Raw genomic sequence first — 24124 nt, 5'->3', positions numbered from 1 at the left:
TGTGGCTTTTCCTGGTCCCAAGCTCTGGCCTCACAGACACGGACTGAGTTGTAGGCCATACTGCCCTGGATGTTTTAGCTGAGTTTCCAGCCCTTTCTTTACAAGCCTTACTCTAGCTTCTCCACCTTGCAATGTTTTTTCTCTCTCCCCATGGCCTCAGCAAGCAACAGCTACTTCCATATTTCTTAGGTAGCTGCTACCATTATCCCTCACCAGCAGCTGCTCTCCTGAGGAAAAACACCAGCCCCAGAGCGATGGTGCTCATGTCCAACTAACAGACATGGTCTTGCCATCATGGTAACCATGATGCAGGTGCAGGATCACCTGTGTGCTGCTCTTCTGCTATTCCTGCTCACACTCTGACTCCATCCTTTGCTGATTCATCTCTCTGGTCACTCTCAGAGACTGATGAGGCTTTGGGCTTAGGCTTCTCAGTGAGCTCGGTGAGGACACCCTGTCCAGGAGTAGAAAATGAGTCAGCGGCCATCTGGGCTTGGCATGTGCTCCAGCCCCAGGGATGGCAGTCCCTGGAGGCAGCCACCCTGTGTGACCCCAGAAACCGCTCAAGTCTGAAAAGCAAAACACATTTCCCATCAGGGACAGTGCTGGAGCAGTCACAGGAACCAGCAGTCCCAGTCACGCAGGGACTGCCTGAGCATGAACACCCAGGAGGTCACTTTCTCCCTGAGAAAGGCTTGTCAGTCTACAGAGTAACACTTCCCCTGCCCTTTCTGCGTTCCTTATTCACACAGAACTTTTTGCACCACTACTACATGGGTAACACCTCCTCCCTTGGGGTCCCTGCCCTTCAAACTGTACCTTAGTCCAGGGTTTACCCCCAGCTTTGTGCTCCTGTTTGGCTCTGCACTGAGCCATGTGAAATGGGATTGCAGCCTGTGAACAAATTCTTTTTCCCAGTTCAGTGGTGCACAAGCAGAGCTGCCTCCTGTTTTCCCAGCTAACCCATTTCCAGCTCTGATATGTGTGGATTCCTATAGCAAGAGAAGCTGGGAATGGCCCTTCCCAAACAGGTATGTAAGGGTAGCTAGGTAATGAAACCAGAGAGGTTTCATTAATATCTGCTAGGAAGGAATCCATGGGCTGAGCCAGAGAGAAAAATGTGTGGGGCTGGGTAACCGCAGCCTTGGGACTGTGGAGATGGGCAGAGAAACACCATACTGCAAAGCAGTACAGGGACAGGACCTGCTGTCACCTCTATCATGACAAGGGAACCCATGGTGCCATGGGTTCAGGGCTGCCAGGGGCAAGGAGGGAACTCCCTATTTCTAAACAGCCAGGGCAAATACCCAGAAAGTTGGCTGGCCACTCTCTGACCTAGGGCCTCATTTCCAGCTCCTTAGCTGGCTCCAGCCTATCTCTCTCTCCCTCCCTCCCACCCTGGGGCCTTACGGCACTGACACAGAGCAGGCACCAGCAGGAACTGTTGATCTGTTTCTGCTCCCTTGTCGAGAGGGGGCTGCCCCTTTCCTGTATAAGGGCAGAGCAAGTCCTCATCCCTCATCTTGTCCAGAGGAGGTAAAGGGCTCTTGCAGCATTCCTTTCCAGAGCAGCCACAGCCCTGCCTGGAGAGGATGCTGGAGGAGGAGGAGTTCTCCATCCCTCTGCCTTCTCCCTGCTGCCGGCAGCAGATGCATCATTTCAGGAAGGAGGCAGCTCTGCTTCCCATCTCCTGGTCTGCCAGAAGCGAGGGAGAGCTTTGATCAAGGCTCAGCTATCTGTGCTCTGATCACTGCCTTTTCTGCAAGGGCCCTGTTCAGAGGAGAGGGCATGTTTCCTTTAACCCTCCTCCCCCTGTGAGCCTGGAGCTCCACAGGAAAGGCACATTTATTAGCACTTTCAGCCCAAAGGGCTTTGCATTTTCAGGGATGGCTGAGAACTGAGTGATGTTCAGTAACTGTGCCTTTTCAAGGACCCATTCAGTTGTTCATGCACCCAGAGTTTGTTGGGGCAGCCTTCAAATCTAGTTAATAAAGAGAGAGACGGGAAACTTTCTCAGGGGAACTCAGTGGCCCCCTTCCATCACATCAAAGCCGCTGAGAGATCACGTTATCTTGACAGATGTTGTACACTACAGATCGGGTTACTGAACTTATGTTTTCCATGGACTCATTCCAACACTTCTTTTAATTTGTCAGGGATATATTTCAAAGTGCAATATGCACATGGTTGCAGAAAAGTTGAAGGAAGTTGCTGATTAATGACCTTTTTCCTGGTAGTGTAGATGTGCTTGTTCCAGCTGTAGTAGATACCAAAGAAAAGGTAATATGCTGCAAACTAGAAAAAATAAAGTCTCTTGGATTAGAGGTTCTTTTTTTCTGTTCCTTTCAAGTCAAAGCAGTGAATAATGCTATAACAGAACGTGCTCAGCCATGTGAGAAGGGTCTGTACAGAAGAAACACTGAAGAATTCATCACAGTGATCCCACCACTTTTCTGTCACATCAGTGGGAGTTAGGATGCTTTGTCTCTGGGAGCTTCCCAGACTCCACTTGTCTGCAGCCACTTTCCTTCAAGTGTTGGCTCAGGTGCCCTAAACAGATGTATTATATCTACTTCTTTTCACCTTTTTGCAATCAACCAAAGTCTGAAGCACTGGTAACAACACCAAATCACAAGGTTTGATACATGCCACCTTGTAGTTATCAAAATTGTTTCTTGCTTGATGCAGTCACCTGAGATGAAATGAAATTATTAGCTCCACAGGGCAGGAATACACCCCCCTCCTCAGCACTCAGACACCTCCTGACCCAGCCAGGCTTAATGAATGCTGTCAGAGCCAGGCTGGATTGCCTCTCGTGCTGTCTGTCCCCATCAGAAGGCCACTACTTCCAAAGAGGGACTCCAGGCATGGCTGCAGTGCCAATAATATGTAGGGGAATAAACACGCTTGGCAGGATCATTATGCTCAGCTTTGATCCTTGGCCCTTAGAGATAACCCAGCAGCTCTGATCCCTGCAGTGCAGAATCACAAACAACCTCTTGGGTAGGGGCATGTGTAAAGCCCTGGCTTGGACTTTGAAGGGGTGTCTGCAATGACGTGACATGCAAAACAGGGCAAAGGTAAGCCCAAAGACACCATGACTGCAGTAACTCAACTTGGTGCTGATGTAAGGAGAGAGTCTAGAACATGCAGCTCTAAGTGCACAGACAGGGCTCAGCTCTTCCCCCCACAGCTGGATGGTGAAGGGACCATCCCTGCGGAGTCATCACCCAGATCTACTCTTACCTGCAGGTGACGCAGGTGCTCAGCCAGAAACTTGATCTAAGTTGTATCTCTGCCTGCAATCACGGGACATCAGTGTGAGATCTGATTAATATGATAAAAGCATGCAGTAAAATATGTTTTAAACTATCTCTGTGCATCACCGCAAACATGTTGAGGAAACAGAAAAGCGACAAACCAACACTGAAAGCTGGACTTAATTTATACCAGACTGTGGCCACATTAAGTGAACTGCAAAGAGCAGGCCCTGGCTTTTTTAAAGACAGAGGAGGCAGCAGTAGGATTCACAAAGGCCATGCAATGCTGAAGCTCATTTTTCCCATCCACATGAGGAGCTGCTGTATTTTCAAGTCAGGAGCAGCTGGTGATTGATGCTACATGTGCTTCACTGACAAGGAGCTGGGTCTGAGCAGCGTATTTTCCATTAGTTCAAACTGGTTGAATCTTTTGTCTTTAAGAGGAAGCCAGATGCTGCTCACTTATGGGGAGGATCTTTTGCCCAGCAGCAGATCAAGACTTTGCTCTGCTTTTCCTACAGCAACTGTCCTTTGCCTCTGTCACACAGATTCCAGCAGTCATGCATTTTTTAGGAGGAGGAACTGAGCCACGAGTTGGAGATGTGATACAGTTGTGGTCACAGAACAAGCTGGTGACCACCTCAGGAATTCGGCAGCGCCTCCCTGCTCCCGTCCTGTAACCACGTGCTGGAGGAGCTGGTCCTGATGCTTCAAGTCTTTACATTCCCCAGCTCCCGTGTGTTGCACTCCCAGTCCTGGGGAGAGGGCAGGGTGGGTCTGGAGGTTGGGCTGTTTTCTTGTTATTACTGTTAGGCTGGGTTTGTTGCTCCAAGCATTGTGGGGCTGTTCTTTCAGTTAACCAGGCTGCAGACACTAGAGCTGCTTGCCACTCCTCGAGCACCAGTCTCATCCCTGCAGCTACAGCTGGGAAGGTTCCTGTCCTCCCACGTCATGATGGAGAGTGGCACACAGCAGCCAGAGTGCTTTGTTTCCAGTTGTCTGGACTAAGCCATGATTAAACATGGGGCTTTTCCTATAAATGGCTCAGAAGCAGCTCGGGTACTGTCCCTGTCTGCAGTGCATGGGACAGGCACGTCACATGGCTCTGTGTGGCAAAGCAAACCTACACCAGACATATGCCTTCCTTTTCAGGGGTCTCTGTAGCCTTACAGACAGCCTCAAGGTTTCAGACTGATCAGTATTTCCTTTCGGGGTACATTGTTACTAGAGGCTTTGCCTTGGCTAACCCAGGGTGTTGCCTAGGCTTTGTCCCAGACCTTTTGGTGTCCCACAACAGTCCCCACGGTCCCACTGGTTGAAGCAATGAGAGGTGGCTGAGCGAGTGCCATGGCCACCCAGACTGAGACCCATGGTGGTTCTAGTTCGTCACTTGGGGGCCAAGAGCCCCCTAGGACACATGTGCTCACCCACCACTCACTGTGCCAGTCCTACACAAGTCCTGGGAGGGCTGGGGTTAGCAATGTGTGGAGAGGAGTATGGGGGTCCAGGGACATGGGCACCAGGGTGCTGTGGTGGCATTGCAGCGTGGCTGCTGGTGCTCCGGCAGCACTTCCCAAGGAAGCAAAAGCAATTAGCTCATCAAAACAAGATGCACACAGGGGCTTTGTCTCAGAAGCCCCCAGGAAACCATTTCCTGGGAGGAGAAAGCAATAGACAACCGCTTCTGCTGCTTTCTCCCACAGCGACAGAGCAGAGCAAGTCTCCTAAGCCCTGATAATTACTCACTGCTGCCTGGAGTTCCCATTCCCTTACTGTCTGAACACAGAGCTGCCTGCGTTCCCTGCAATCCCAAGGAGGATTCTCCAAAAAACAGCTTCTTGCCCCTATCACCCCTGTGTGCAGCCAGGCCAGCCCCTGGGACCTGACCACCCCAGGACCCAGGAGAGCCACAGACCCAGCTGCACAGGCAAGGACAGAGCTGTATTTGACTTGCAGCTTCCCCTTTTTCCCAGTTTTCAGCCACACAGCAACAATCCCAGAGGCCCAACACTCTATGACCTTGGCTGTCCTCATTTGCTTCTAAAACTGGCAAGCTCCAAAACTGGCATCCCAGCCGGCCTTTTCTCTACCATGTGGGATTCCAGTCACCGCCAGGGGCTCCCAGCATTTTTAATTATTTTTCTCCTTTTTTCGAAGCCCTTTTTTGTTCATGCTGCTTGAGATGTTTCCAATGGGACAGAACGGTCCTCTCCCCACAGGCTGCTTGCTGAGGCTGGCTCATCCTTCCCATGCACCTCAGATGGACACCTGGGAGTATGGGGGCAAATACAGGCTGGCTGTATTTCCACTATGGGAAAGCCCTAGGGGCTTGAGAACACATGGGGACAGAGAGACCTTGACTCCAGTGGTAGTGGCAGTCCCCACAGCATTGCCCTCCTTACAGACCTGCTGTCAGGCACCATCCCGTGTTCCCAGGAGTGGGGCAGATGCAGATGTGAGGTATGTAATGACCAGCTGGGGTATCATCAACAAGCATCTCCACAGAGGATGAGAGCAGGTGGTCAGAGAGCTCCTGGCACCCACAAACTGTGTTTTGGGGGAGGAGAAAGCAGTAGAGGAAGGTGCTGGATGTCACTGCTATGCAGCATCACGAGACCTTGGATGGATGCTGGCAGGGTCACTTCAGAACGAATGTAGGAAATGGGAAGTGTTTGGGGGAACAGGAAGGAAGACACAAGCTACTTCTAAGCTCATCATCTGCTGGAAGATGAAAGAGGTGGTGTCTGTCCATGCCTGTTGTGCACCTCATGAACCAGGTGCTGCTCAGAGGAGCTGCAGCATTGTGGGGGCAGATGGGGAGAGCAGCACTTTGCACTCTTGCACGGGGCTGTCATGGCTGCATCCGTACATTGTTTTTCCACAGTACATCCTGATGGCGCTTATCAAGTGTGCCCTGCACAGCCATACAAGCAGGCAGCTGTAAGAAACCATCATCCCAATACAGGCCAGCTGAGTGACCTTGCTGCTGTGCCTGGCTCTGCTGTTTCCACGCAGCTGGAAGCAGTGACACTTTCACCTCAGTGGACCCACAGCTTTGTTTTCGCAGAGGCAGACAAGCAGTGGACAGAGTGTGCCTTGCCCTGGCAGCAGGCTGTGACCGTGTCCCTGAGAGCCGACGGGAAGGTCGTGCTGCGTCATGCCCTGGCCACCACCTCCAGGTTTTGTGAGGTCTGAACCAGCTCCCCCACCACAGCCTACATCCAGCATAGCTCTGGCCATGGCTGCTTGGCCAAACCAAAACTGGTTCCAGAAAAGCAGACTGAACAGAACGCACCACTCTGACACGGCTGTTTTCCTTTCCTTATGCCCAGGCTTGGGGACAATCCTGAACTGCTTTTGGAGAGGAGTAAGAGGAGTTTCTCCCTGCATACTTAACACTACAGACTAACCAAAGTCACTGCTGCACATGTGCAGCATGGACACAGACAACTGAAAGGATGTAACTCCCAAAGTCAGAGTTGTGAAGCTAGGATGAATCCCAGCCCGTCAATGCTCATTCAGACACATCTCCAGCGTTTTGTTTGTCCTTTCCACTAAGTTCATCAAACAACCAGCAGTACTGTACAGCACAGCCAAGGCTCGAGTCTGCTGTGCCAGTGAGAGCAGGCAGGCTCCAGCGTGACCCATGCTGTTGATTTCTATCAATTACTCATTAACCGTGGGTGTGGTGGAAGGTGTGGGAACCACACAACTTGCTACAACGGATAGGTCTGCACCGGCTTCTGCTCTCTGGGCAGTGCTTTGCCCTTGAATTGATCTTGTCCTCTGAATCATCAGGTTTATAGAAGAAAGATTGACCAATCAGTCTAGAAATGAACTGCCTTAAACTAGTTTTCTGCGCTGGATTACACTTTAAACGTTGCAACAGCTTTGAAAGCTTCTTGCTTTTCCCTGTAAGAAAAAACATTTTTGAATAAGTTGCTGCTAATTGTGTTGGGAGGGTGTTATTTGTATCCCACTTTCCCAAAACCCAGAGAAGGTAGCATATGAAATAAGATACTTTTTCAGTGCTTTCTCCTCCTGACCTGAATGATGAATTACAAACCAAATTTAATATGTGTGACAGAGCACAGCATTGCACCTTTTACTTCTGCACTCTGACAAGCATAAATGCTGCAGAAATAGGGCAGGATGATCAAAACCTGAAAAAAAAAATAACACTGAAAGGCATTTGTTGCAAAAGCATGCCTATTTGTAGAAGCTGTTGAGAACAAGAGTAAAACACCGTTAGCTTGGCTAGAAAGGTTCATCCTCCCACATGAACTGACGGGAAGACGATGGGTGGTACTGCTGTAGACTGGAGTGGTATCTCTGCCTGGATCAGCCCAGGAGCCTCATCCTCTGAAACACAATCACAGTGCGAACGCCCACACTTGCTAACAGCTCTGCACAAACATCAAGCAAGTACAGTTCGCTTCCAGGAAAGCCAAATGCACAGGTGTACTAAGATATTAATGAACTCTTTCCACTAAAACAGGTCAGGAGGAAAGGGAAAGTCTCCTCGTTTCTCTATGTCCAAACACATGGTATTCCTCTTCTGTATTTTTCTGGGGGAAGGGTGGGGAAATCACGGCTCCTCACTGTGCTGTGTGAGCTGGCCTCCACTCTCACCGGTTTCTGATCAGCAACACAGATTGTTCAGCACTGAAGCAACATAAAGCACATGGACTTGAATGTCTGCATGAGTCATTTGCAGAGCTGCAAGCACAATGAGACTGCAGTAATGAAAACGTGAGAGCTCAGAAAGTGTCCGTATTGTTAAGTGAGGGATTCCTGGGGTGTTGCTTAGGTCTCGAGCATCCCACAAGGTCCTGTGCCTCATATGCTCTGAAAATCAGAGCAGCCACATGGAAAACGCTGAGCTCCAGGAAATGGTTGGCTCATGGCACTAGGTCTCTCATTCTCTGACCCTGCTAACCTCTTTCTGTGCAGCTATGACTGGAATGGGGAAGTAGTTTTGGTACCGGGTCCATATGGGGACGTTATTAGCCCCATGCTGTGGGTTTCGATGGAGCCAGGAAGACAGTGGTGTGTGCATAATGTTGTGGACAAGCATCTATGGTCTAGTAGAACAGGGAGATGCCTGGCACAGCATGGACAGTTTTGTCTATCCAGGCAGCTCAGAAGGCAGTCTTCCTGAGCCTCTCCAGCCCCTATGCACAGCAGCAGGATATTTAGGAAGACTCGGATGCCAGCAGCACTAAATGTGTGCAGGGAGTATTTGTGCCTCTGCTTGTTCTTCAATTGCAAGTCATGACTAAATCCATTAGATACCATAACTTCTCTTAAATTAAGGGTAATTGTGCCTGATTCTTGCTGTAACAAGTAACGACTTATTATGCAACATTACTGCTGATTATTAACGTCATTGTTTGCAGGAAATTGGACTGTGGTTTTCATGTGACAAACCCAGGCCATGGATGTCCTGAAATTGCTTGTTTGCTAGTGAGATTTAAGAGGGGAATGATTGAGCAAGTCACAGCACTCTGACAGCCCTACTTCAAGTACCACATTGACTTCTGTCTTCCTCTCTGTCTCTTCAATGGGATGTTAACTCTGGAGCCTAAGGATGATGGATTAAGAATGACTGCACTCAGTGATCTTCCTGTTGATGGTTTTGCAACAAATATTTTTCATTTCCTCTTAAGATGTGAAGGTGGATGTAAGATACAAAGGAAAATGAATAGCAACGTCTCTTTACTGTCCCGTTGTTGTCAATCTGTACCTACCTGATGCTCGTTTCAATCTGCCAAGCTGCCCACATGGGTTGGTGGCTCACATGGCCCAGCTGAGGCTAAATTATTGCTTTCCAGAAGAATGACTTGCAGATCTTTTGGTCTGCTCTGAGAGCTCAAAGTCCTGAAGTAATAGGCTATGTGTGGGAGGGATACCTGGACATGATGATCAATAAAAGATTGGGCCCTGCACAAGGATAGAGAATCATGAACAAGCTGATGAATGCAGTCTCTCCAGACCTCTCTATTTCTGGACTTGTTATGGTTTGCAGTGCTACAGGCTAAATTTGGTCATGGGACTTTTACTTAAGCTGTCCAATTAATTTCTGAGTTCTGCACTTCATGGTTGAGAGCTCTGATTAGCGAGAGAGTAAAAAAGCACTAGCAAGCATAACAACTGTCAGCATGCTCATCAGGAGGGACACACTCAGGAAACTCATGCTGAAAATGCAAGCCTCAGCATCTGGGACCAAGCATCCCAGTGGGGAAGGGTAAGGAGACGTCCTCTGTGTATGAGGTACATAGGAAAGGGGACTTGGGAGAGGGAGAACTGCTCTCCACAGTAGTGTCCAGATTTGTGCCAAAGGAAGATGTCTCCTCAAGGATCATCCACACCGGCCAAAGCATGTTGTGTTCCCCAGCCAGCTTGCAGAGCCCATAGGTCTGAAAGGAGGCACTGGGCAGGTGGCAATTTGGCATGACAGCTCTCCACTGCTGTTAGCCCAAGGAATCTCCTGGTATTCTACCTAATTCCACGGACATTATTCCAATCACATTGTGCTGCTTCTTTGGGGGATAGCTTTTCCTTCAGGGCAAAGAGAAAAGCTGTTTTATCCCAGTGCCTTATGGCAATATTTTCCCAGTAGTAAAACACTGACTGCACCACTCCATTAATCCCTCACTCAACCTGTGCAGCCAGAGTCTTCTGGGCTCACCAGGCGTTTGGGTCCCATCAGCACACAAGAAGCTCTCTGCTTCACAGTCATGTGTGCAGCAGGGTTTTGTGTGTCTGAGATGCTGGTCTTAATTGCAGTTAGGAGAATGTGAATGCTGAGCACTGAGTGTGGCCACGCTCCCCAAACCCAGGTTTTGTCTCTGTTTCCATCCAAGGCTCAGCTCATTTAAGTCACCTGGGCAGTACATGCACCATTTCCCCAAAAGTCAGAAGCACGTCCTCAGATCCTATGTGGAAAGACGTAGTAGGAGGGATAGATAAGCAAAGACCAACACTCCCACAGACTGAGCCTTGGTTTTCCTGGTCAGTCCAGAGATGTTCCATTTTCAGCTCTAATGGCTCAAGTCAGCTTGTTTCAAACATTGCTTTAAATTTGTTGCTGATGTTTGTTTTGGGTTGGGGGGGAGCACCTCTAAGAAAACTAATTGTCAGGCCTTGCTTCCTCACCCACATCGTCTGCAGGCCTTGGCTTTAAAACTGCCACTGTCTCTTTGGTCTGGCTCTGCTTTTCTTGTGCAGTCAGGGCTGATTACGGCAAATCCCAGATCTTGAATCAGGGCAAGTTTTAATACTGTACAGGCCTTGTTTATGTAACAGCTGCCATCCCTCAGGGGTGAATCCGGGACTCACAGCACTAAAAGCATTAGCTGCTGCCACTGGAGCTAAAGATGTAACTCCTCTGGCTGGTAGCACCAGTACATTTATAGCCTTCAGAACAAATGCTGGAGGAGACTCGTGACACACTAAAAAGTGGGTTATGCCTACATAAGCATTTTCATCCCACCATCATACCAAGGGAGTATGTACACTCGTAGGACCACAGGTGTGAAAACACTGCTGATGCTGCTGTGTGCCCATTGCCCAGAGCTAGTCTGAGTGGAGTGTACACATTGTTACTTAACAGCAGCTTTCCACTAGCACTCATGTCCTCACTTTTACTCTCAGATCTACTCCAGCACTGGAGAAATAGAGGACAGAACAAGCGTAGGCAGGGCCCTGGCTCCCTTGGCTTAAACAACACTCTCTGCTCATCTTTCCAAACACATTTTGTAGTGACTTTGGCATAATGGAGGTTCATGTTCTTCCTCTCCAGGCACATGATGCAGAGCCTTTGGGCTTCAACATGTCACCAGCGCACAAACAGCCACCTCCAAAAAGCAGCTCTTGTTGCTTCCACAGCCCAGGGGCCAGACAAGCTCCCGTTCAGAACATTTTCATGTCAACCCTAAAATGAAATACAAGTGATTCACCTTGAAGCTTTAACACAGTTTAATTTTCCCTATTATTCATACTTTGTCCTTTCTGTTTATGCTGTTTAACTGCATGGCTCAGTAATTGCACATCTACTCACTCCTACACTCCAGTGTGTTTGATGGAGATAAAGGTCAGTTTAACGACTGTTCAGAGACTTTAAATTGTCTCCTGGGTTCTGTCTTAAAATCCACCTTTTTCTGGGACGTAGCATTTATAAAGCATGAAGTGCACCTTGCAGCTCCTTCCCCAATAAAATGTCAGTCAAATCAATCTGAAATTGCATTATCGTGAGTCCCGGGGAACAGACTGCAGGAAAATGCAGCAGCTGCTTGTGTACCCAGCTGCCATACCACGGCAAAGTATGTCTGCCTGTCTGTCTGTCAGTCCTGTCTTGAAATGTTAGAGTACCTGCAATGGAGCTGATTCTAATTTTTTTTTCCAGAAATGGAGTTGGAGGTCTGTGGATGTGTGACCATATGTGTCAGGGAGCTCTGCAGGGATTCTCTGGTACCTTATGGGTGTCCTTGAACTGTTTGCATGGTGACACCTTTTACTTGTACTGTTGGCTTGTGGGCTTGGAGGGAATATTCTGGTGCAGTTTTATTTCCAGATTCCCATCTCTCATCTTTACCTGAGTTTATTTCAGCATTTCTATCAAATTGACTCTCACAAACATTCCTGACAGGAGAGCAAGGACTGCGGTGCAAACAGGCACTCGTTATATAAACCACTTAAATGAGACATCAGCCAAATCTGGCTGGTGGAAGGAAGATGTCAGCTGAGGACAGGGCATTTAAACGCAGCAGGGTTGAAGCTACAGCTCAGGGTTTGTTAAGGATATTTACAGCCCTTTGTGAGAGGAAATGCAGCTGTGTCCATCTCCTCCTTCACTGACTCCCCTGAGGCGGAGGCTGGACACCCTGTATCACGCTGTTTGGGGAACTAGGGTTGCTGGCCCTGAGCCATCACCACCACAGCCACAGTTTCCACTCCTTTCAGCGGGCAAAGCTTGGCTGGGAAAGCCTTGAAACAAGTTCATCGTCCCTTTAGCTAGCCCGATTGGGAGCTGGAGGGGCACAGTAGGGGCTTGGCAAGGGGATCAAGTCCTGCTCCGAGCCTGGCTCGTTGGGAAGCAGCAGCCGTGCGGCAGCGGCTGCCTGCGTACAGGAGCGGCACTGCGGGCGCAGCTGAGCCGAGGTTAAGCCCCAGATAAGCGCAGGTCCGCACTTTCCCCGGCCGAGGGGCTGCGATAACTGGCAGCGAGCGACCGGCTGGTGCAACCCACGGACCGGCGGGGAGGGGCGGCCCCCGCTCGTGCTGTGCCCGCCGGCACCGCCGCCGCTCCGCCCCGCAAACCGGGCAGCGCCCTGCGGAGCCATGGGGGGGCACCGGGACCCTCCTCGCCCTCCCCGCAGCACGGCGCCTGCCCCTCGGCTCTGCGTGCGTCCGAACAGAGCGGACCCCGCCCCTCCCCAACGGTGGAAGGCGCCGTCCTTCCCGCACTGCCCGGTACCGCCCGGTACGCCACGGAGCTGCGCTGTGCTGCGCTGCACTGCACTGCGCTGCCGCCCTGCCGAGCGGCGCGGTGAGATGCGGTGCCCGGCGCGGTGCCCGCGGTGCCCCGGCGGGCGGCGAACGTTCCAGACCCCCCACGCTGCGGCAGGAGCGGCGGGACCGGGCTGGGCGGGGCGCGGCGGGACGGGGGCGCGGCCGAACGGAGCCGGCCCGCGCGGCGCCTGCTGGGAAGCGTAGTTCCTGGCCTGCGGCCGACGGGCAGCCGGCGCTGAGGCGCGGACTACACCTCCCGTGGGGCGCCAGGAAGGAGCGGCCGCCGCAGCGGCCCCCCGCAGGCGCAGTGGGCACGCCGGAACCGCTATAAGCGGCGTTGTTTGGGTTCGCGGCCGTGGAGCGGAGAAGCTGCAGTGGGGCCGTCGGCGAGCGGAGGTGAGCGGGGCCGGCACCGGGGCGGACGGGGAGGGAGTGGCCCTTTGTGTGGCGAGCAGGTGGCTTTGTCGTCCCCTCTCCTGTCAGGAGCCCGGCTGAGCAACCCCCTTGCCTCGCCCCCGGTGACGGGGCTGCGCGGTGCCCCCTCACGCCGCTGCCCGTCCCGCCCCGGCTGCGGGCGGGGGGCACCTGTGCCTGGGCGGGGCGGAGGGGCTCTCGTGTTTACGCCGGTGCGGCGGAGGCACGGGGAGGTGGGGGAACAGGGGAAGGGGTGTCCACCCGCAGGGCTGTCCCGCATCCCCGGGAGGGGCGCAGAGCCCGCGGGTGCCGCGTCCTCGGCCGGCCGTGACGCGCCCGGCCCCGCCGTGCCGGGGGCTGCGCTGCGGCGGCGGAGCTGCTGGTGCAGTGTGACCCGGGTAGCGCAGCCAGGCGTCTCCCGTCGCCTTGGTTTGAAGCAGGTGGCGGAATGCAATAGAGCGGAGTTATGAAACAGAGTCTCGCAGTGGGTTTTTGTGATTTTGTTTTCGGGGCTCTGAATCTCCTCCTGGTCTTAACTGCAGTTTGATAGACTGAGTGGAAACCTGCAGCGCTGAAGGTGTGACTCATTCCTGTGCGTGTCCGTGCTTAATGGTAGCTCAAGCCTATAGAGTAAGTGAGCAATGCTATAGAGAAGGGAGGTATTTTCAAGAGGGTGTAATGTCTAATTTTATCAAGCAATATCTCTAGAGAGATCGGTTTTGCAAAACTTTTTACTGATAAGTTGTTGGGTATATGCAGCCTCAGAAACTAGCAAAAGATTTTGGGGATTTTATCTTCCAAGTCAAGTTTCTCAGGGTTTCAGCTAAATGCTGTAGCTATTACTTTAATCTGTCAGATTGCATAATTGTATTTCAGAGATCTAAGAGAGGAAGTATGACAGCACTCTAGTGCATTGAGGATCATGGTACTATTTGGTTACCTCAGGGTACGTTTAAACTAGTTCACAAGAAGATAGTCTTGTGTGGACTTCCAAAGTCACGTTATTACAGTCCTGTTGTGATATAACTCTTTTACAATTGCTTTCTGATTTTTACTTTGAAAATAAACCTTAAAAATAGTTGACTGAAAGGAACTGGTGTGTTGGGCACAGTGTGTAATGAAGTGCAATTTAATTATTTTTCAGATATTTGAGGTGAAAGTACACGTGTAAACCCTGGCGTTTACAGAAGATGAAAGACATCGACATAGGAAAAGAGTACATTATACCCAGTCCTGGGTATAGGAGTGTGAGGGAGAGAGCTGACTCAGTGCAGCATGAAGAGCAGGAAGAGTCAAATTTTCAGCATTCTAAACATAAGGTCAGTTTATTTTTTCATTGTTTGTTTTTCAGTCTTTACATGCAGCGGCCTCTTTGCTGTGCCAGCTGTATATGGATTCACTGCATTGAAGGTCAATAATGAATATTGCCTTTTGTGTGGAAGAGGTCATTCCAAGGGGTACTATAGCTATTTTAGTAACAGATCTGAGGACTTATTAAGCATTTCTCACTTTTAAATGTGGCTTTTCAGTAACACTTGAACAAAACATACTTTTTTTCTAGTGTTCAGATATTGATGTGAATCAAGGAAACTTTATAACCCTTTGTATTTTAGAATCATTGCAACCAAGCAAGAGTAGTGAAGAACTCGGCACAAATCATGCACCACTCAGTGTTGGCAGCTGAAAAAACTCTTAATCATGCCATGGTTTTCTCAGGGATTAATTTTCTAAAGCAGATGTCTAGCTTGTTCTAGCAGCATGACTTTTACTTTTTCCCTCAGATGGAAATAATTAGTATTGAACACTTTCTTGTACATCTATGTATTTAACATGGTGAGGTGCTGTCATAATACTGGTTTATTTTGAGAGCTGGCTTTTGAAATAATGACTGGCTTAGAGCTAGCCTGTCATTGTTCTGAGCTTCTAATTTTTAGAGCTTGTTTTCACTGTAAAGAGTGCATATACCAAGTGCAATAGGGCCAAAAAAAAAAGCTCAGATAAATAAATGGAAACACCCACGCTGGTGACAGATATGGCCTGAAACTAATAACCTGTGCCAGTTGAAGAAGGTTAAAGATATTAGCTGCTCTGAATGCTAGCACTGAAGTATTTTCTTGCATATCCTATTCTTAACCTCTTCTGAAACACTCCCGGGACTGATAGATATATGTATATGCATAGATAGATACATACATACACACACAGAGAGAGATAGGTATTGAGATACACACACTGTAGTTTTTTCTGAAGACAAATAATACTGCTTATGTCTTTTTTTTTTTTTTTTTGCAATGATGAGATCCTTGCAGATGTGTTGCTGGTCATTCCGTATGGATTGCTTGTGACAACATGGGTGTGAGAAGGTTGGAAATAGGGGAACTTGCTGTATTTGTGTGGAAGAATTATGAAGACTTTTAAAACAGCTTAAGCTTTGCTAGGTTATACAAGATGCTGAGTTACTATGTACTTCAGCTCAGGCTTACCTTGTTTCACTGGGGCTTGAGGGGTTTTTCCCGGTGTTTGTGGCTTGGCGGTGCAGCACTGCTGTTCTCTGTGATTGGAGTGCTCAGCTCTGCAGCAGTTTGAGTGCAGTGAGCGCTCGCAGGCCCTGCAGCTCCGGTGTCCCCACAGGCTCTATGACTCAGCAGACTGCTGCTGACGGTGTTCTGAGGAAGGTGGTGTCTGATTGCATTAGAGCAGGCATTGATGCAGAACCAAGAGCCCTCTGGAGTCTCGGTGCAGCTTTTTAATGGCATTTATTATGTCGATGTCACGGGCTTGCCATCCACCCTGCCCTGTCCAGTAGCAAATCTGCTCTGCCAAATTACTGGTGACAACAGTGATGCCATTGGTGGGCAGCTCTGTTTCCTGACCAGTGGCAGTGGAGTTCAGCAGTAATCATGGCATGCTATCTCTCCCTGTTGATCTGTATCTTCTAATCAGGGTTTAACTTTTGGAAGAAAACATCCATATCTTACCTCTAAACCTTTTAATTTAATGAAATTGCAAAACTAGCATATTTGGTTTTTTTTCTGAAGACTGAAAGTAAGCCAAGTCCTGCATGTCTGTACTGCTTGGCTGAAAATCTTTGAGGCAGCTTCAGGTCAGCTTAACTCTGTTGCTGTGGTCTTGTTTACCCTTCTACCTCTACCATTTGATTTACTGCCTATGACTGCAGGGTAGTAGACCCAAGTGATTGGATTGAAAAGCAGGGATTCTGTAAAATTTGTGCTTACTGATGCAAGAAAATGGCTTACCCATGTTCCTACCTTGAGCTTTATCTGGTTTGGTCTCTTTGAGTAGAGGAATGAACTTAACTTACCTTGCTTATCTGGTTCTGATAGGTTGCTCACTTTACTTGCTGGTTATCTTGTTCAGTATGCCAGGGTTGTGTTAATTTCTAGCTCAGGCATTGGTACCCTTTTTGTTTTTCTGGCCTTGCAGCTTGAATATCTAGTCCATAAACACAAACAGCTCTGAATTTGTTTCTGCATATCAATGAGATTATATTGCAGAACACTGAGGTTAAGTTATAGGAACTGTACTCGTAACATCATATCTAAGTTAGATATTCATATTTGTGGACTGAATTTCTTCCTTTCTAGATGAAACAAGCTCTGGTTTCAGCAGAATACTTGGCTTATTATTGGGATGCTTCATATTTTTGGTAACAGGCAAAGACTTCCCTTTCATAAGGCTGAGCTTGGTCTGTTTGGTTAAGCACTTCCCCTCTGCCTGTAACAAAAGGGTGGAAGCTGTTAAGAAAATGGTATTTATAAGGGAAGAGAAGGGACTCTGTCCTTTGTATCTTTTGTGGAACCTGGATTGGGTTAGATGCTTTACTTGACACAGCTGGTGACAGAGGGCTGATGTCATGAGAAAGGGTAGGAGCACAGCAGTTCAGATGGAGGGGTTAAGCTGTAGTGGAACTCTGTCACTTGGACAACAGAGTCCAGTGTGCCATCAGTAGAGATGTGACTCTCAAATTTCTTGCAGAAAACCTGTCTCAGGGTTTGAACTAGTTTGACTAGAAAATGACAAAGCTGTGAGCATGATCTATATTGCCAGGAACAAGCTACATGCAGATTAAGGCTGTTACTTCAGCACTAACTTCAAATCTTTGTGGAATGCAGGTTTGGAACTATTTTGCAGCACTTACGCTGCATGAGGTAGACTTCTTGCTAACATGTTGCACAGGTACCTCATAGAGTGAGGTAGAATCCTGTCCTCTGAGGGCAGTAGTCAAGGACCACTGGTTGATGGCCATTTCTGGCAGGGCTACAGGTACATATGACTGATCAATAACATGACTCATTGGGGGTTTTTTTGTTGCCTATACTGCTGCATTTTTCTGCATCCTTCTTAACTTGAAACAGACAAGTCCTGTTGTTTTTCTGATCAAGATCTTTATAGGTGAAAGACCTGTTTTACTACTGAGCTAAGGTCCCAGAGCCTTTTTGTTTGACTCTTCTTTGCATTGCATGGAGGTTTTATTCAACTTCACATTTTCTGTCCTGAAATCTCCATACTGGTGTTTGTTTCCTGCTGAAAGGATGCTGTAATGTGTGTTCATGACAATAACGAAAAAGAACTTGCAATTCTTTGCTTGGAAGCTTAAATGCTGCTTGGTCACAGCTTGAAAGATCACTTCTTTGAAAGACAGGAGCTTTTCAAATAGGCTTCCTGGAATCATAATTGAAATTATTCTGCAATATAAGTAGGTCTAATCCAACATTTCCTGGTGGTTAATGGGAATGTTGCTATAGAAATATGGACATCTGAAATAGGCACTCTGGGGCTGAAATTCAAGAAAAAAATTTATTCAGCTTGCAAATACATATATTCACCTCATGAATAAGTGTCTGCAGTGTGTTCTTGTAACAAGTGGTTTTTAAGTCTTTGGAGACCTTAATGTAGCTTACAAAACGGGGTCTTAACTATATGTTCCCAGTACATAGTTCCATACTAATTGGGCTTATTGTATGTGGGGGCATGGCTGGATGACGGTAACTTGTAGGTGCTCTTGCTGCCTAGTAGCACTATAGTCAGTAATCTTCATCTGTAAGAAGCTGTTATGTGACCAGTGAATAATAATTAAGGGATGTTTTGAAATATTGACTTATATTTGGTATATATTGATTCCCATTCTCAGAATGCACGTGTGCCCTTCGATTTGTACCCGAAGTAATTGTATGTAGTTTTTCTTAAGGAAACAGTGTGTCCTGAGGAGGGCAGACCCCATTGTGTCCATGAAATACACTATAAAATGACAAATGAGGAAGAGAAATAACTTGTTCTCAAAGTGGTTTTGGAATAGGCACTTCTCAAATGTAGATTTTGTGTTTATTTGGTGGAACATCAGTTAAGTGAGGATTTTGCCTCCTACCCCATTATGTTCACGATGGAGGAGGACGTAGAAGCAGCTTGTATTGTGATACACAATACTTATGAGAACTCAATTCTTGGAATTTGAGTCCCTAAGTTAAAGATGCTAGGGTACTGGAGTACAACTTGTAAATTAAGCTGTAATTGGTTCTGACTGGGGGTACTGCTCAGGATTAGGTTCTTGCTGCGGAAGCATAATGACTACATCTGTGGTAAACCTCAAGTGCAAATTGCTGCATTTCAAGGCACTGGACAGTGTGGAACTGCAGAGATTGCTTCAAATGGGAAGGGAAAATGTGTTGTTAAATTTAGCTATCAGAAGCCCTACTAATACTCTTGTCCTCACCTTGATCTCTTGTTTTTCAGGTTTGTCTCTGACATCTTTTGCCAAAGACAGCAGGGAATGTGATCAGAACTTGTTGAAGTTGATGTAAATCCTTCAAGCACTGATAGCTTTGAAGTGATTTATCACTGTGTGAGTGTTTAATAGTAGGATCAATTCTGCATCAACCTCTCTGAAGCATCTGAAGTGTCTGAATCAACTGTACTGAACAACAGGTTCAAAAATAGGAATGTGAATGTAGCCTTGGTGCTGCCTTTGTACTCCATGCTTAGAGCGGCCCTAGAAAGCTTAACTATAAGCTTTTATTTGTAGTTGAAGCTTCTGGATGTCTGCATTTTCCCAGAAGATTGCATATTTTCATAACCAAGGAAACACAGCAATTTTTTTTTTACTTTTTCAAGTCTAATGAAAGCAAAACTTTAAAATCTGTTTTGTCAGCAGTTCTGTTATCTTTGAAAACTTTGAACACAATTAGACCGTACAGAAGCAAACACTCGTGGTACTTTCTAAAGACACATTAATTCCATGATATCCTCAAAGAACTGAATGTATTGGTTACAATTGCATTCTGACAAGTTGTTTTGCCATTGAACTTCAGCTAATAAAGCACCCACTGACAGACTGATCACAGAGAATCAAGTGATTCTGTCAAGGATCATTTGACAGAAGATCCTGGACTTGTTTGCTGAATGTTTTAGGGTAACTCTTTAACTACACTGGAGAAGGGATATCTCTACTTTGTCTTCCATGTCTGTATGTATCACTGCCTGAGAAAAGCATATCCATAGCCAGTCATGTATTGAAAGTTTACCTGAAACTTGGAGTAGGATTTATGGTTTCAGAGAAGCCTTCCACTTAATATTAGGAACAAAAAGGTAAAATCCTTGACTGGGCAGTGACATTCTCTAGAGGAACACTGATGTTCTGGATAATTCACAGCTTCCATTCAAACTTGACTGCCTGCCTTAGTGCACTAGACATCTTCTGTCTAAGTCTTAGCCATATGATAAAACCTCACATCTGACCACTTGCTGGTATTGTCTTTGACTACTGTTGGTTGCTGTTCCTTTGTTCAAAGCAGAATTCTAAATTGGGCTGCTCATGACCAAAAGTGTGTAAGGAGCAGAGTACCCATCACTGAAGGAAATCTCGCAGTATCTTTTCCATTACAGTGGAATGTGCTGGAGACATTCTGCCCTTTGGCTGTTCTAGAAACACAATATACAGTTATAAGAGCTGCCAGAAGTATTAAATGCATCTATCCCAAACTACTGGAAAACTTGACTTGAAATGAGTCAAAACTCACTTATCTCCAGGGAGTTCTGATGCCTTGAGACAGTGAGATAGTTATTATTAGTTTTTGAACATTCGTATCCTGATGATGAGGAATAGTCAGTTGTGGTCTGAACCGCATACTGCAAACTGGCTTTTCCACAAACAAAACCTGTGTTTCAGTTGTTTTTGAGGACTAAAGTTAAAGAATTTCAAAATCAATGTGTTTAGAGCCCTGAAGTGTTTAGTATGAGTTTACTAGCTTCTTTGCCACTTGATTGAGCTCCCCCTTGCTTCTGGAAGCACATGTTGGTATGGGAAGGTGAGTTAAATAAAAGATTGTTATTAGGCTTGATAAAGGCTGTGGCATCAAGGCCACTGCTGTCATTCATTGGCGATTCCACTCAATAGAAGTTTAAGTGCAAAGCTTCCCTTGATACTCCCTGTGTTACACAAAATTCACCTGTGTAGCTTTTATTGTGCCAGACCTAGGCACAGCCTGAGTAAAGGATGTTACTGAAGAACATCCCCAGCATATGGCAGCATGTCTGCGTGTACTTCAGGATAGCAGAACTCACCTGAGCAAGGCAGGAGCCAGGTTCTCAGTCTGTGCTCTGCTAGTTTAATCTGCTTAGTGAGGAGTTGTTTTCCCATCGTTGTGGTCAGAGACATGTAGGATGCTGATTCTGTAGGGAAACTTAGAGTTAAAGCTGATTATTCCCAATTCCCCAGGAGTCTGCTGTTACTGTGCATAAACGATGTAGCTCCAGTGCTGGATGATCAGTGTACAACCTTAGTTTTGCATGAATCCTATATTCCTTCAATTACAAGATCATGAATACTAGTTTTAATACAAAACAAAAGACAGGGATTCATGGATACCAGAAGCTTAAGCAGGTGCACAGCTGCTAATCAGATGCATTCACAGTAGCTACAGTTGTAAAATCCTAACATGAACACTTGGTGCCAAACTCTGTATTTCTTGGATTGCAGGAATAAGTGGATTTACTAGGAAAGAGTTGAGAACATCTCACTTCAGTGCTGATGCTGGCCAGAGTTCAAGGGCAAGGTAAAATAAAAAGCATTCCTGTAAGAAGCTGATATACCTGTCCTTATCAAGGACTTTATGTGCCTTAAGTAGATGTGCTCAATATACGTGACTAAAATATATCACAGACATACATACTCTGATCTTGTTTGGCTACAGAGCCTTGATATCATTGCCAAGCACTACTCAGACTTCTGCTCTGATCTGAGGATGCATAAACTCAGGCTACCTTTGAAATCATGGCTCAAATGTTAATACACCTTCTGCTAATCCTGGCCGAGAAAAGCAACGACAGAGACATCTTGTGTGATGAAGTCACATGTAACTGTGTTAGAGTGAATAACTGGACTTCAAGTTGTTGAATCTCTGACATGTTGTGGCAAATCAGAGCATGCTTCTGAACAGTTCTTTTCACTTAAGAGAAATATGGCACAGCTGTACTTATTCCTGCATTTGAATATATGTTTGGTGCTGTGAAGTGCTGTTCTTCCCTGCAGCAGTAGCTGAGAAGGCAGCAGAGACATGAGGTTTCATTTATACTCCCCTTGTCAGGAGTGGAAGAAAATGGAGGCTCTAACTTTTGTCCTGTTTCATTTCAGCAGTTCTGGAAGCTGTAACCATAATTTCTAGGCATCTAAAACTATCTTGTGGTCTTGCCTTGGTGCTGTGTGAATTCAGCTGTGCTATCTGTACTTTGCAATCAATATATGCAGATGCCTAAAGGATCAATGCCTCCTTCCTCACACTCACTGTCTCTGATCTAGCCCAGTGCCTGCTCCTTGCTGCCTCAGCAACAGGGAGACAGCTGGTATGGGTGGATGATACACCAAACTAGTCTTAAATGGGCTCATGTTTTAATCAGGCAGGGTATTATAAAGTATCCTAGCTACAGAGAAGGCTGGGAGCCTAATGCTGCAAATCCCCTTGTTAATATTTTTGTAGATAATGTACTGCATCAAATCCAGTGAAAGGAAAAAAGAATTGCCTTAGTGGACTATGAAGTTCATAATGCACTTGCTGCTTCACCAAGCAACAGTAGATTTGGCAATGTTTGGATCTGCAAACCTACTTAATTTTCAGGCGCTCCTAGGTTTGGTGACTTGCAATCTGGACAATAGTGCTTTAGGGGTTGCCTGTGCTACCTGGAACAGCAGTGTATAAAGCCCCTAACTACTTTCAAGTGGGGTTATGCTGGGACTCAGGAATTTCTGGGAAGAAGAATGTAATTACAACTTCAGAGTATCTCTTCCTAGGCTCTTGTATTATTTTAGTTACCCTTAAGCTAACTAGGACAGTTGATCCTATTCTTCCCCAGCCCATGCAAACTAATAACTAATCTTTTGCAATGCCAATCCTTTATTGAAGTCCCAAATATTTTAAAATTGCTGTTCATCCTGGAGTTGTAATATGGAGAGTGCTTTAGGCACTGAGCAGAACAGGTGATCATATAATGCTCCTTCTCATCAACATCACATGCCCACCTAGTTCTGAGCTCTGTTGTGCTGGTCTGTTGGTTTCCTATTTTCCTCTCCCTGCTGGGAACTTGAAGAAAGGGGTGAGGAGGCTTGCTGAGCTCTGGATGCTAAATGCAAGAAGTGGGAGTTCTTGTTCTGCAGCGTTGTCAATTCGGGGTTCTTTACTACTTAAATAAAACAATGTTAACTTTATGTAATAGTAAGTCAACCACAGTAGCTTTTGCATTCTGCATCAGCTGCAAGGATTGATTAAAAAGCATTTTTAGGTCTATTCTAGTTTTTTGTCAGGTAGGGGTAGGGCCAGAAGAGATGAAGCTTCTTCCCTGTCATGATCTGAGTCCTGGAAGATGTTCTGCCTTATGGAAGAAGGGACAATAGTTGTTTGATGGATGGGGTTTGGGTTGTATGTTGACACATCAAATTCTTCCTTTGCGAGATGAGTAAGGGATGGAAAAATCTGTTTTGCATTGCTTCCAGTCTTGTCTGGTTTTGCTGTTATCATATAATGTTACAGTTGTCAAACCAATAAATTGCTACCTTCCCTTAAAAAGGGAAACCTGGGTGAAAGGCTAGAATCTCACTGGGTGGATTTTTCCTTCCCATATACATCACAGCTGCCCCCTTTCCCTCCACCTGTTCCCCATACTCAAGATAAATGCCCATGTTGCCTGCTGAGCAGGTTTTCAAAAGTATCCTAATTCACATATTGAAGTTTTCTTGCCTTTCTGAGTAAAGTTCCTCATGCCCCTCTTGCTTCCTACAGAACTTCTGAATCCTGTATATTTGACAGCTTTGTAGCTTGGCTTCCAAATTTTCTGTATTTTCACAACCTCAGATTGTGGATTTGGTACGGTCGTCTCTAACTTAATGAGCAAATAGTTTCCCCTTGCCCTTAAAGAACTTATTTTCCTCACCTCACTCAGACTTTGTCATGACGTTTTGAGCCAATCATGTAATCATTGCCTTATGTGCAGGTATCCTATGACAGAATTCTAAATTTAAGTGTGCCTTGTTCTTTTATTATATTGGTGGTCATTCTCTAGTTCTCCTCTTCATGCCATTTGTGACTTCATGGACTTCTCAAATACCTGAACCTTTATTCCTTTCTTCTATCCAGCTGAAAAATCTTAAATTTATGCTTTTGTGGAAGCCATTCCAAACCCAACTGTTCTCATCACTCACAGAAAATAATTTAAAGTATAATACCCTTTTTGAACTGAAATGACAGTCTGGTGTTCAAAAAGGAGGCAAACCCTAGGGGTTTTTAAGTGGTATGGTAATGCTTCCTGCTTTATCCTTTGTGTCTTTTGTAACAGTTCTTCATTGGTTTTTTGACCTTTTGTTGATGCTGAGTAGTGAGCTGCTGTTTTTCAAGATATATCAGAATGATTCCTCCCCCTCCAGTTAGTGATAC

General features: G+C 46.7%; 1 protein-coding gene across 6 annotated transcripts in view; it reads left to right on the top strand.

The window, feature by feature from the left end:
* Positions 1-13060: 13060 nt before the first annotated feature.
* The window catches only part of ABCC5 (ATP binding cassette subfamily C member 5), a 73226-nt gene continuing 62162 nt past the window's right edge, over positions 13061-24124 (top strand). For 4 of the 6 annotated variants that reach the window (XR_003534583.1, XM_027685384.1, XM_027685383.1 and 1 more), the window contains exons 1-2: positions 13061-13169; positions 14332-14506. Coding sequence is in view for 4 of the 6 variants with exons in the window: in XM_027685384.1 (XP_027541185.1) it covers positions 14378-14506 (129 nt within the window). In the remaining 2 variants the exon portion in view is untranslated. Of the gene's footprint in view, positions 13170-14331; positions 14507-18247; positions 18259-24124 lie in introns of those variants that run through there. The other 2 variants (XM_027685385.1, XM_027685387.1) reach the window with 2 other exon arrangements.

Source organism: Neopelma chrysocephalum, unplaced genomic scaffold (assembly GCF_003984885.1).
Source record: "Neopelma chrysocephalum unplaced genomic scaffold, ASM398488v2 Primary Assembly neopelma1_69, whole genome shotgun sequence".
In the NCBI taxonomy this organism is placed as follows: domain Eukaryota; kingdom Metazoa; phylum Chordata; class Aves; order Passeriformes; family Pipridae; genus Neopelma; species Neopelma chrysocephalum.
The sequence above is the reverse complement of the archived record's forward strand: the minus strand, read 5'-3'. Positions and strand labels throughout refer to the sequence as shown.